This window comes from Euleptes europaea, chromosome 8, assembly GCF_029931775.1.
Source record: "Euleptes europaea isolate rEulEur1 chromosome 8, rEulEur1.hap1, whole genome shotgun sequence".
Taxonomy (NCBI): Eukaryota; Metazoa; Chordata; class Lepidosauria; order Squamata; family Sphaerodactylidae; genus Euleptes; species Euleptes europaea.
In genome coordinates this window covers 47,917,002-47,929,896 of record NC_079319.1, presented here as the reverse complement: position 1 = coordinate 47,929,896, position 12,895 = coordinate 47,917,002, and the positions used below count along the sequence as shown (strand labels likewise).

At 48.5% G+C, this 12,895-nt stretch overlaps 1 protein-coding gene across 7 annotated transcripts in view; it reads right to left on the bottom strand.

Moving 5' to 3' along the window:
• TRAPPC8 (trafficking protein particle complex subunit 8) overlaps positions 1-8,927 on the bottom strand; it is a 70,607-nt gene extending 61,680 nt beyond the window's left edge. For all 7 annotated transcript variants that reach the window (XM_056854167.1, XM_056854169.1, XM_056854168.1 and 4 more), the window contains exon 1: positions 8,771-8,927. In XM_056854167.1, coding sequence (XP_056710145.1) covers positions 8,771-8,927 — 157 coding nt within the window. The remainder of the gene's footprint in view (positions 1-8,770) is intronic.
• Between the last annotated feature and the right edge of the window lie 3,968 nt (positions 8,928-12,895).

Genomic DNA, 12,895 nt, shown 5'->3' with positions numbered 1-12,895 from the left:
GCCGCTCCTCGTCCGTTTGTATTGTACCCTGAACATAATCAACCCCATTGTATGTACCCTATAAATGTACCAGTATTTCCCCATGTCTGTATTCTAGCCTTAAGTTTCTATGACTTGCTGAACTCGCTGGCTTTCTTAATAAAACTTTAAACTTGCGACTATGTCTGGAGTTAAGTTCCCTATGCAAGAAACGCGATGAGGTGCTGAGGTCTGACAGTAGGCTAGAATCACTTTTTTTATTTTTGTACTAGTTTAGATTTATAATAGGATGTCCGCACGATACACTAATCCGTTCCTCGTGGATGAGGACCTCTGCCAGAGTTACTGGCAGGGAGCGACTCCCCTTGATGGAGGGAACCGGGGAGAGGCAACTCCGGGACGACGCCCGTCCAAGTTCGCCGATTTCCCCGGGGGGCCGGTGTGGACCTCCTTGCCGACACACGCCGAGCTACGACGCAGGACCGGATCCGACGGCGTGCTCGGGAGGGTCGACCGACGGCCGGTGACGGACCCAGACCGTGGCTGTTTTTACCGAGGTCCGCTCACCGCCATGTATGGAGAGGAGAAGAGCCAGGAATGGTTTATGATCAACCGCTGGAACGACCCCTCGACCATCCACGCCCCGGGTACCCCAGCCCTCGGTACCAGGGAAGAAGTAGCCTTGCTGCGAGACCAGAACCAAGCGCTGACTCTCCAGAACCGGGACCTCCAGGCGCAGCTGAGAGCTCTACAGAGGGACATGACGGAAGGATTGGGGGCGGTGAGAGATCTCAAACCACCCGTCGGCGTAGAGACACCCCCACCCATCCCGCCAAGGCGACCTGCAGCCCGGGACCTGAAGGTGTCTTTCGACGGGTCCGGCGCCCAGCTTCTCCAGTTGTCCGGCTTCATGAAAGATCAAGGAGAAACTTTCCCTTCGGAAGAAGCCCGGGTCTGGTATGTGATCAGCTTGTTGGAAAAGGAGGCGGTGGAATGGGCGGTGACAGCAACGGAGACCAAAACCGGGATCCTGAAGTCTTTGGATGTGTTTATGTCGGCCTTGCAACGCCGTTTTGAAGACCCTCATAGGGGAGAAAGGGCCAAGATTGCCATGCGGAGGCTGAAGCAGGGGGCCCGCTCTGTCATGGAGTATGCCCAGGAGTTCCAGTCTCTGTCCTGTAGCATCCGGGAGTGAAGCGAAGCCACCAAGGTCCAACACTTTCGCAAAGGGCTGCGGTGGGAAGTGCTGGATGGCTGTTTAACCCTAGGGGACCCGGAGATGATCACCGACTGGATCAGACTGGCGGCCCAGGTAGAAACCCGCAAAATTCAACAACAAACAAAGCAAATGACCCAACTAATTGACCAGAAACTTGACAACCTTTTGAATGAGATTAAGACAATTAAAGACCAAGTGAAGGTATTAAAAACAGACATGAAAAAGATGGAAATTACCATAACAAAAGTGGAGGAGGAACAAAAGGAAATTCGTATGGAAACAGGATAATGAGAAACATATTGGAGAATTACAAACACAAGGAGAGATTCTGAAAGACCAGATTGCACTTTTTGATATGAAATCGAGAGAATCCAATCTACGAATACGCTATCTCGCGGAAAAATATGGAGATACTAGAGAGACTATGATAAAGTCACTTGCTGATATTTTCCATTTAAATGAACAAAAAATTAAACTATGCAATAGACAAAATATACAGAGCTCCCTTGTCACCAAAAATGCAGAAATCAACACCTAGAGAGACTGTGATTGTATTCTTCATTCTGAGATCATAAAAGGCAATCATGCAAATCCAATATGATAGTCCTCTTTCGGTAGATGGATTATCATTAATACTGCTAAAAGATATACCTAGCCACTTGGTCGCAAAGAGAAATGCTTATAAAGATTTCACAATGATATTGAGGAAAAATGGAATTAAATACGCTTGGTTAACACCACAAGGGGGGAAGTTCAAATTATTATATGTATTTGACTATGAAGGTATGCATTAAGCTATGCATTATTATTCATAAATATATGGAAAGATAAGCTATATGGAATACCGAATAAGAAATGTATTATTTTTATGGAAAAAGCAATAAAAAGTATTTTTTTTAAAAAAAGAAAAGAAAAGAAACCCGCAAACAGACGCTCCAGTTCTCCAAAGATCGCCCGGCAAAAGAGCCCTCCTGAGGTCCTTTCAAGGGGATCACCGCAGCGGAACCTCACTGAGACGGCAGGAACCGGGATGGACTCTCTGAGGAAAGGGTGCGCCGCTTTAAGGAGGGAGCCTGTCTAAACTGCGGCAAGATGGGCCACTTCGCGGCAAAATGTTCCAGCGGATTGACGGATTCATCCACTAACAGAGTAACCCGAGGACTTGGGTCTACCCCTACCCGGATACCGGACCAGAGGGGAGCTGAGGGGACGATCACCCAGCACGGGACGGCTGCTCTGCATGCAGACCCGGCGCCTGCTCCTTACGACCACGGCCATCGCTGCTGTTCCAGGGACTCGTCACCGGCAAAAAACGAGGAGAACTTTCTGTGAAAGAACCGGCACGGAAGGCTACCTTAAGTAACACCAATCCGGTTCCGAACTGGGTGAGTAACCAGGGAGACACCCTCCTGCTGCCTGTTGTGTTGCAGAACCCCCGGGGAGGGGATCCCGTTGAGGTCGTGGCGATCTTGGACTCTGGGTGCTCCCGGATTTTGATAGACCAGGAGGTGGTAAACCGCCTGCAGGTTGGGGCTCAGGAACTAGACCACCATTTGCATTTCCACCAAATGGATGGCAATGACCTACAGGGGGCCCCCGTCCATTTACGTTCCCGCCCAATGTTGTTGGGGGTGGGGGACCACTGGGAACAGATCCGCTTTACGGTGCCTCCTCGGATCTCTTACCCGGTGGTTCTTGGTAGTAACTGGCTGGCGGGGCACAATCCTACCATCGACTGGGTGCAATGCCAGGTGGTGTTTGGGTCCCCCCCCAGTGCGAACGGCACGGCAGGGAAGACATGCCCGGGGGAGATGGGGGGAATGCTGCTGCGGCTGAGTCCACAACCCTGCCTCCTGAATATAGAGATTTTGCGGATGTATTTGAGGGGAAGGACTGTGATTTGCTACCCCCTCACCACACGACGGACTGTGCTATCGAATTAACTAAGGACATTAAGCCATCCAAAGCCCGGGTCTACCCCATGAGCCCCCAAGAGAAGACTGTACTACGGGAGTTCCTCAATAAGAACTTGCCCCGGGGATTCATACGGTCGTCCAAGGCTGCATTTTCGTCACCCTGCTTCTTTGTAAAGAAGAAGGGAACCTCGGACCTCAGATTGGGTGTGGACTATAGGAGGTTAATGCTGTTACTGAAACTAATGCTTACCCTATTCCCCTCATCCCTGACCTTCTAAGTCAACTCCAGGAGGGCAGGATATTCTCTAAACTTGACCTGGCGGAAGCTTATTACCGGGTCCGGATAAAGGAGGGGGATGAGGCGAAGACAGCCTTTTCATGTCGTTATGGGTTGTTCGAATTTATGGTCATGCCATTCGGGTTGTCTGGAGCTCCGTCGTGCTTCATGCAACTAATCAATGAGATCTTACATGATCTACTGTTTAAAGGGGTGATCGTTTATTTTGATGATATCCTGATCTACTCTAGGGACTCGGACGAACACCGGGAGTTGGTACGGGAGGTTTTGCGCCGCTTGCGAGAACACCATTTGTATGCCAAGCTTTCTAAGTGTGCGTTCAATCAGGACCAACTGTCTTTTCTCGGGTATGTCGTGTCCCCCAACAGTTTGGTCATGGACCCCGAGAAGGTTCAGGCGGTCCGTGAGTGGGAACCCCCCAGGACTAGCAAACAAGTCCAGCAATTCTTGGGGTTCGCTAATTTTTACAGCAATTTTATCACGGACTTTCCCAAGGTTGCCCTGCCTATCACAGACCTCCTTAAAACTAAAGGAAAGGGGCAGGCGGCTACTGCTGCTCACTATCAGGTGCCTTTGGACGACCGCTGTCAGGCAGCGTTTGAGTTGCTGAAAAGCCGTTTACCTCCGAACCCATTCTGGCCCACCCTGACTGTTCGCCCTTCAGGTGGACACCTCAGATAAGGCCATGGGGGGGGCGCTTCTTCAGGGGGACGCTCAGGGGGTGCTCAGACCCTGCGCATATTTTTCTAAGAAATTCTCCGGTCCCGAGCTTAACTGGCCGATTGGAGAGAAGGAGGCCATGGCGATTAAGCATGCCCTCACGATCTGGCGCCAGTTCCTAGAGGGGGCGGCTGAGCCGTTCGAGGTCTGGACGGATCACCGGAATCTGGAGGCTATCTTAGGGCAGAGGAAGCTGTCGGCCAAACAGCTCCGCTGGGCAGACTTCTTCTCCAAGTTCCGTTTCACAATTAGGCACGTCCCGGGGAGGGAGAATAGCCTGGCTGACGGGCTGTCCTGGATGCCACAATACGACTGTAAGGTAGAGCGGCCGGTGGGGTCCCTCTTTACCCCAGAACACCTGGCCTTGGACTCGGAAGAGGGGAACGCAGGGGTCCTGACCAGAGCCCAAGCCCATGCGGCAGCTCCGAAGCCAGTCCCGGACTCCTCACAGGAGGGGGCTGACTCTGTCCCCCGGTCACTGGCAGTCCCAGGGGATCTTCCCGAGACCGTCCAAGATAAGTGGGGGGAAGCCCTTCAGGAGGAGCGAAGGGATAAGTCCCTCCCTCCCCAGGTGGAGGACGACGACGGCGCCCTGAAGGACAAGACTTATGTCCCCCAGAAACTGCGGCGAGAAGTGTTGGAATGGAGCCACAGCTCAAAGTTGGGGAGGGCATTTCAGGTTTGTAAAGACTCTACACCTGGTGAGACGTCGTTTCTGGTGGCCGGGGATGCGCCAGGACATCGATGGTTTTATAAAGTCTTGCCCAACGTGTGCTACGAGTAAACGCCTGATGGGGAAGTCTCCCGGTTTGTTAAAGCCCCTGGAGACTCCGGAGGCGCCCTGGCGAGTGATCGGGATGGATTTCATTACTGGCCTTCCCCCTAGTCAGGGGAAGACGGTTCTTTGGGTGGTCACAGACTGTTTTTCAAAGCAAGTTCACCTCATACCGTGCGAGGGAATACCCTCAGCCCACAAACTGGCTCGTCTGTTTGTATACTAGATCTTCCAACTACACAGTTTTCCTCGGAAGATCGTGAGCTACAGGTGGTCCGTGTTCGTCTCTAAATTTTGGAAAGCATTCTTAGGACTGGTAGGGGTACAACAGGGTTTATCGTCAGCCTATCACCTGCAGACTGATGGTCAGACGGAAAGGGTTAACGCAGTGGTGGAATGTTACTTGCGTTGTTTCGTAAATTACCACCAGGAAAATTGGGTCGACCTGCTACCACTGGCTGAGTATGCTTTCAACAATTCAGTACACTCAGCTACAGGCTTTAGCCCCATCAAGGCAGTTTACGGTACGGAATTCGATCCCTTGGGAGCTGTTCCTCCCCCGCCGGGAGGGGATCCCCCGGAAGTATCAGTGTGGGCTAACACAGTAAGGAATACTTGGCCCTGGTTAGTGAAGCATTTAGAGCAGGCGAAGGAAAAGTACAAGGTGCAAGCGGATAAACACAGAGCGCCCCAATGGGACCTTAGGGTCGGGGAAAAGGTATATCTCTCCACAAAAAATCTCAGGTCCTTACGCCCTTGTCAGAAACTGTGTCAAAAGTATGTGGGCCCGTTCCCAATCTCCCGGGTTATAAATGAGGTCACCGTAGAGTTGGACCTCCCGAAAACCTTACAGGGGGTACACCCAGTATTCCACGTGAGTTTGTTGAAACCCTTTTTGCCAGCCCCCGATTGGCACACCGAACCCGCGGCGGCAACCCCAATTATGGTTCAAGGGGAACAGCACTTCGAAATCTCCAAGGTATTAGATTCAGCTGGAATCAGCTGGAATACCTCATACACTGGAAACACCTGAACTCTAGCCATGACGAATCGGTGTCCGCTGTGCACCCTGATAGCTGAATTCCACCGTAATTACCCCACCAAACCGAGAGATTCGGGGGAGGGGTCTTTGGGGAGGCAAAATGTCAGCTAAGGCTTTCTGGCTTTCTGCCTCTGCCCTTCCCCCCCGGCATCTGCACCACAATGGAGACCCACCCGAGCAATCGCTAGTATGATACCAGGTCCCGCAGAACAATGCTTGGGAGCCCTGGAGATCGTCTAGCTATTGCACACGTTAAATTCTTGTATGCGTTTTCTTAAGTAGTTACCGGCAGTTTACTTCCATATTGTCTCCTTGTATCTGAACTATCAAGACAACTCTGCCGCTCCTCGTCCGTTTGTATTGTACCCTGAACATAATCAACCCCATTGTATGTACCCTATAAATGCACAGGTATTTCCCCATGTCTGTATTCTAGCCTTAAGTTTCTATGACTTGCTGAACTCGCTGGCTTTCTTAATAAAACTTTAAACCCACGACTACGTCTGGAGTGAAGTTCCCTATGCAAGAAATGCGACGAGGTGCTGAGGTCTGACACCTGGGCCCTCATGAATAGAAAAAGTTATAATGAATGTGTGTGTTGTTTTCCATTACAAGTCCTGTGTTAACAGAGGCATTTTTACAGGTGAACCCCAATACAAACTATTAAAAGTCGGTGTGAAATATTAAAAAACTAAAGGGAGAACTTACATTCCCATGGAATGATATGGGAACTGTCTGCGTTCTCTCTGAGATTGAAGTTTGTGTGTGCAGTAATACACATTTACACACAGCCTGGCCTATTCATAGGTAAAATACTAATTCAAATATATTTACTTGGAGCAACTTTAAGCAACACACACATACACATTCTCTACTATGAAATATTTTTTCACACAGTACATATCAATAATATTCACAAACATCAGGAAAAAGTTTATATTTATGATGACAAAATATAGATGTCTATTCAATAAAAATATTATACTTCAATAGACTAACACTGAAATCCTAAACAGAATTACATCCTTCTAAGTCTATTAGAAAGGTCTAAGTTTGTTTAGGATTGTATTGTAAATCTAGACAACAAAATTACAATGTTTTTATGCTCTACTGAAGATTGCACTATAAATTCAGAGAACCAAACAATGTTTTATGATTGCTATGAAACAAACCACAAATAAATCAACATTTACTTGAAATTTCTAATTGATTTCCAATTGGAAAGAGGAATCTAAATGTATCTTCCAAGGATGCATTTGCCAGAATGCAGCCATTTAGTAATTCCTTCAAATATTACCTATGCAGAAGACATTAATCTGGGATTATATATGTTAGCTCAGATTAATGGTCTGAGAGAATTATACATTCCTATCACCACAAAATGTTATAATTCTTGTGCAAAGCAGATTAAGTCACATGGCAGGCTCATCTATATATGCCAGCAGTCCCTAACTGGTACATTTAAGGCAGTGGTTCTCAATCTTTTTGCTCCATTTCCTCCTTTCACCATTGTTCAGAATATAATTCCCTCCTTCCCAAGATAGTCTAACTCAAAAGGTGCATTCCAAATAATATGCATATTTGCTGAATAGTGGTCCCAATTCCCTCCCTGGAACCCTAAAATCCCCCCCGGGACGGATTTCCCCTTGTTGAGAACCCCTGCTTTGAGGTTACCATTTACAAGTGCCATTCACAAGATCAACCACAATGCTCACATCAATATATTTTAATTTGGGCCAAGGCCTGCCAAGCATTCTGTCATTTTATGTCCTTCAAGTGTAGAAGTCAGAAAAGAGCAACACTTCCTCACACTTCACATTCTAAAACCGGGCTGTATTTTGTAGTCAGCTGAAGCACGGCCTGTCAAATTGACCAGAACAGTGGAAACCAGTGCCATCAGTGTTCTTGTTCTATTATATTACCAGTAGCACCATAAAGGAAGACCCAACAAGAGATGGATTGACTCAATAAAGGAAGCCACAGCCTTCAATTTGCAAGATCTGAGCAAGGCTGTCAAAGACAGGACATTTTGGAGGACTTTCATTCATGGGGTCGCCATGAGTCGGAAGTGACTTGACGGCACTTAACACACACACACACACACACAGCACCATAAAGACCAGCAGTCAGATGAATGGCTCTTTATCAACGAAAGCAGATGCTTCAAAGAAAATTGCTCTAATATAATGCATATCCATAAAATAATTTTAAGTGACAAAGAAAAAGAGTTGGTTTTTATATGCCGACTTTCTCTACCACTTAAGGGAGACTCAAACCGGCTTACCTTCCGTTCCCCACAACAGACACCCTGTGAGGTAGGTGGGGCTGAGACAGTGTGACTAGCCCAAGGTCACCCAGCTGGATTCATGTGGAGGAGTGGGGGAAACAAATCCAGTTCACCAGATTCGCCTCCACCGCTCATGAGGAGGAGTGGGGGAACCAAACCCGGTTCTCCAGATCGGAGCCCACCGCTCCAAACCACGACACCAGGTAAAATCCAATACTCCCCCACAGTAAACAAGGCCCCACTGCTCACGTGAGCCAGTCACCCGGCTTTCCCAGAAGGCAGGCCTTGGCAGGCAACCTCGACGGCCAGCATCTGCCGGCCCCCATCATCACACCTTCAGCCAAGGCTCAAGGCGGGTGTCCCCACGCCATCTCCTTGCTTCGCTGCGGACGAGCAACCGGCCGCCTCCTTCCCTCAAGCCTCCGCCAACCCCCCACGCCCCCCCGGGGGAGGGGGTCCTCTGGCTCGCGCTCCCTCCGCGCCTTTCTGCCGCCCCGTCAACGACCCAGCCCGGCTCCGCCGCCCGACACCGACCTTCCGACGTGAGCCGGCAGAAGGGCTTCACCAGCTCGCAGAAGCCCAGGTTGTTCTTGCGCGTGACCCGCTCCGCCTCCTCGCTGCACAGCGCCGCCACCAAAGGGACGAACGAGTCCTGCAGGAACTCCTGCACCGACTGCACCCGCTGGGCCATCGCCCCCGCCGAGCTCCAGCCACGGGCCGCCCGCCCTGGCCCGGCCCGGCCCGCTCCTTCCGCCGCCTCCCTCGGTGCTGGAGCCGAATCCCTGCCCAGCAGCGCAGACGCGGACCCCCTCCCCCGCCGCCGCCAACCCCCCTCCCCTCCCTCTCAACGGCCGGCCCCCCTCAGCGGCCGCGTTGAACCTGCAGAACCCAGAGAACCGGGTGAACCCGATCCCGGCAGGCCTTGCTGCTTGTCACGTGACGCCGATGCAGGGGTTGCCAGGAAGGGGATCGGTTTCTGGGAATCATAGACGACCAGACAGGGCTAGAGCGGCAGTTCCTTTGCCCGTGGAGTGGACTTCCGGGCTCCTTTTTAAACCAGGTTTCCCACCCTGCAGACCGCAGAAATCAGAAGGAGGTTGAGACTGCGAAGGGCAGCCATGAAGGAGCTAGAAAAGATTCTGAAGTGTAAGGATGTGTCACTGGCCACCAAGACTAGATTAATTCAGGCCATCGTATTCCCTATGACTATGTATGGGTGTGAAAGCTGGACAGTGAAGAAAGCTGATAGGAAGAAAATAGATTCCTTTGAAATGTGGTGTTGGAGGAGAGGGTTACGGATTCCGCGGACTGCCAAAAAAACAAATCAGTGGGTTATAGATCAAATCGAGCCTGAACTGACCCTAGAAGCTAAAATGACTAAACTGAGGCTGTCGTATTTTGGTCACGTCATGAGACGACAAGAGTCACTGGAAAAGACCGTCATGCTAGGAAAAGTTGAGGGCAGCAGGAAAAGAGGAAGACCCAACAAGTGATGGATTGACTCAATAAAGGAAGCCACAGCCTTCAATTTGCAAGATCTGAGCAAGGCTGTCAAAGACAGGACATTTTGGAGGACTTTCATTCATGGGGTCGCCATGAGTCGGAAGCGACTTGACGGCACTTAACACACACACAGACCGCAGAGATCAGTTGCCTTGGAGGAGAGGGCAGCTTCGAAGGGTGGGGTTTTGTGGCATCGCATCTCCGCTGAACTCCCTCCCTTTCCCAGGCACCTCCCTCAAATTCCCTCCAGGAATTCCCCAAGCCAGAATTGGCAGTAGAATTACCAGCCTCCAGGTGGGATCTGGAGTGCTCCCTGAATTACAGGTGATCTCCAGACTACACAGTTCAGTTCTCCTGGAGGAAATGGCAACTTCGTAGGGCACACTGTATGGCATCACACCCCTGCTGATCTCCCTCCACGCTTCCCAGGTTCTGCCCCCAAATCTCCAGGGATATTCCCAGCTGGAGCTGGCAACCAGTTTTAAATTATACATGTTGTTCCCTGCTTTAGGGGCAGAGCTCACAGTAAGCAGTGGAGAAATTCAGGATTTTATGGTAACACTACTTGGAAAAAGCACAATATTGCAAACACACTGCATCCCCCCCCCCCCACCGGGGAGGGAGTTAAAAGACACAAAGTTGTACTCTTTCTGCCTTCAGATTTGAGTTTTCTATAAAAAATGAATAAAATAGAAACTTGCTATTGTTTCCTGAGCTCCGAATGGAGCAATGAACTGTCCAATATTTTCTCTTTCAAAGCATCGGGTATGTGCACATTTGCTACATATACTCACTCAGCAGCCAGTCCCAGCTCCCTGACACATGAACCCACATCAAATGTATGTTAAGCATGTCTTTATCAAGATGGTACTACTGGGCTCCATGGACCAATGTTCTAGCTCAGTAGAAGGCAGTTGTGTTTTTTACATTTTTTACAGTGTTTTTTATATTGATAGGACATGAAAAATATAATAAACTCTCTGTTAATCAGGGCAGGCAAAACATCACTGCTGTTCCAGTAGCATTCTGTTAGCTTTATAAAACTTGTTAAAAATACCTGATCCCAATGATCCACTGGTAAAGTTACATTGTTCACCACGAGAGGGCACTTTAAACTGTTCTTATAAAAAATACCCTAGAGGTAATACAAAATAACAGGCTTGTGCTACCTTAAGACCTTCATTGTGGCATATGTTTTTGCAGGCTTCACAGTGTTATTGTTAATTAACAAATATTCACATTAAAAGTCTCAATCTATAAATAGGGTTGCCAACCTCCAGCTGGTGGCTGGAGAATTACAGAATTACAACAGATCTCCAGCCAACAGAGATCAGTTCCCCTGGAGAAAATGGATGCTTTGGAAGTTGGTGTCTATGGAATTATACCCTGCTGAAGTTCCTCCCCTCCCCAGCCACAGCACATTTGTTAAGTACTACTGAACTCTTCATTTGTTTTTGCTGCAATGTAAACATAGCTACCCAATTGACACTTTCTAATAGCAACAAAGAATCCAATCCAAAATGTACAGATAGCTAAAATGTCAGAAAGTTGCTTGTGCAAAAGTGATCCAGAAATGTAGATTGTCATGTGATTGGGGTCCATGACTTCTATGCTTTGCACAATATCTAGCACAGTGCTGGTACTGGATAAATATTAAATGCTATTAGTCTGTACACACACAACAGCATTTTGAGATTTCTAGGCAGTGACAAAGAGTTATCATTGCTCATAGTATACACATTCCTTGTTTTGTTTTACTCTTCCATCATCTCTGTCAACAGTTTATTAAAACTGTATTTTGGAGAAGCTTAAACTAGCTTCAAACTCTTTATACATCACTGGGAATACAAAGTGCGGTAACCCCCATCTCTTTAAAAGGGTTTTTGGATGCAACGGCTAAAAAATGGTTGGAAGACGGCTTCACAGCTAAAGGGGCCAAACAAAGTGCGAACAGTATTTTTTATAACAGTTTCAAACTTTTAATACGTTGGTGGAAATACATAAAAAGTGTGAACAGTATTTTTTATAACATTTCCAAACTCTTACTACATCGCTGGGAATACCTAGTGTGGTAACAGCATAGTCTATATGCAGCTTTAATAGTGTATATATGAGGAGTAGGAAAGTAAAGGAGACAGAAAAATGTAGTTGCAAGAAGTGAATAGGAGGGGAAAGGCTGTACTCCCTCCAATCGACTTGCAAAATGTTTTGAACCTATAACTTGGGTGGGGAACGTCAGGCCCAGGGCCGTTTAAGGCCAGCGAAATCATTTGGTCTGGCCCTTCGTGGGTCCTGGCAGATCTCTAGCTCAGAAGGATCTAAGACTGGTGATCCGCCCCCTCCTGCAGACAGGAATAGCCTCTATTAGTGGGTCCTGGCAGATCTCTAGCTCAGAAGGATCTAAGACTGGTGATCTGCCCCCTCCTGCGGACAGGAATAGCCTCTATTAAAGGCAGATGTGAGTTTGTTTTGTCAAGAAAAGGAACCTTCCCCCCCCCTTGCAGAAGAGTCATTAGCTATGGAGCTGCTAGGACCACCCAAGAAACTGTGTTAACCCTTTCCCACCTGGGCCATGGAGAAACGTATTCCCTCTGTACTACAAGAGAGCTGGGGGCGGAAGTGGCGACAATGGAGGGGTTAAAGGGGGCAGGGCCAGAATGCGCGGGGGGGGGGGTTCTTAGCCAGTGTGTCTTCATTTCATCCCTGCAGGCAGATGTAGAGGAGCTGGCTGTAGAATCCGGCCCCGACCGTGCGGAGCAGGAGCAACTCCGGCATGCGGAAATTATACCACCTGTTCTGCTAGTGGGAAATTTATTCTGAATCCAGTCCTTAGACCTGCAGTTCCAAAGTTTCATTATCTAATATAAATGCAGTTCCTCATATGATGCAGCCGATCAATTTCAAGTTTCTGGTCTTTTGCATAGTTAATTTTGCTTCAATTTTTAATGATTTCTTACTCACAAGTTTATACAACAAACCACCTGGCAAGATATAGCTAAGAGTTAGGCAACATTTTTAATAATAATAACATAATTATGGAACCATGAGTATTTGTCAACCCTCTTTTCTGATGTTCCTTCACTCACCTATGCAGTCTCTTTATGCAATGGGCTGGTATGTTTTCATGTTACCTGTGTTGGGCTGAGATGACAGATT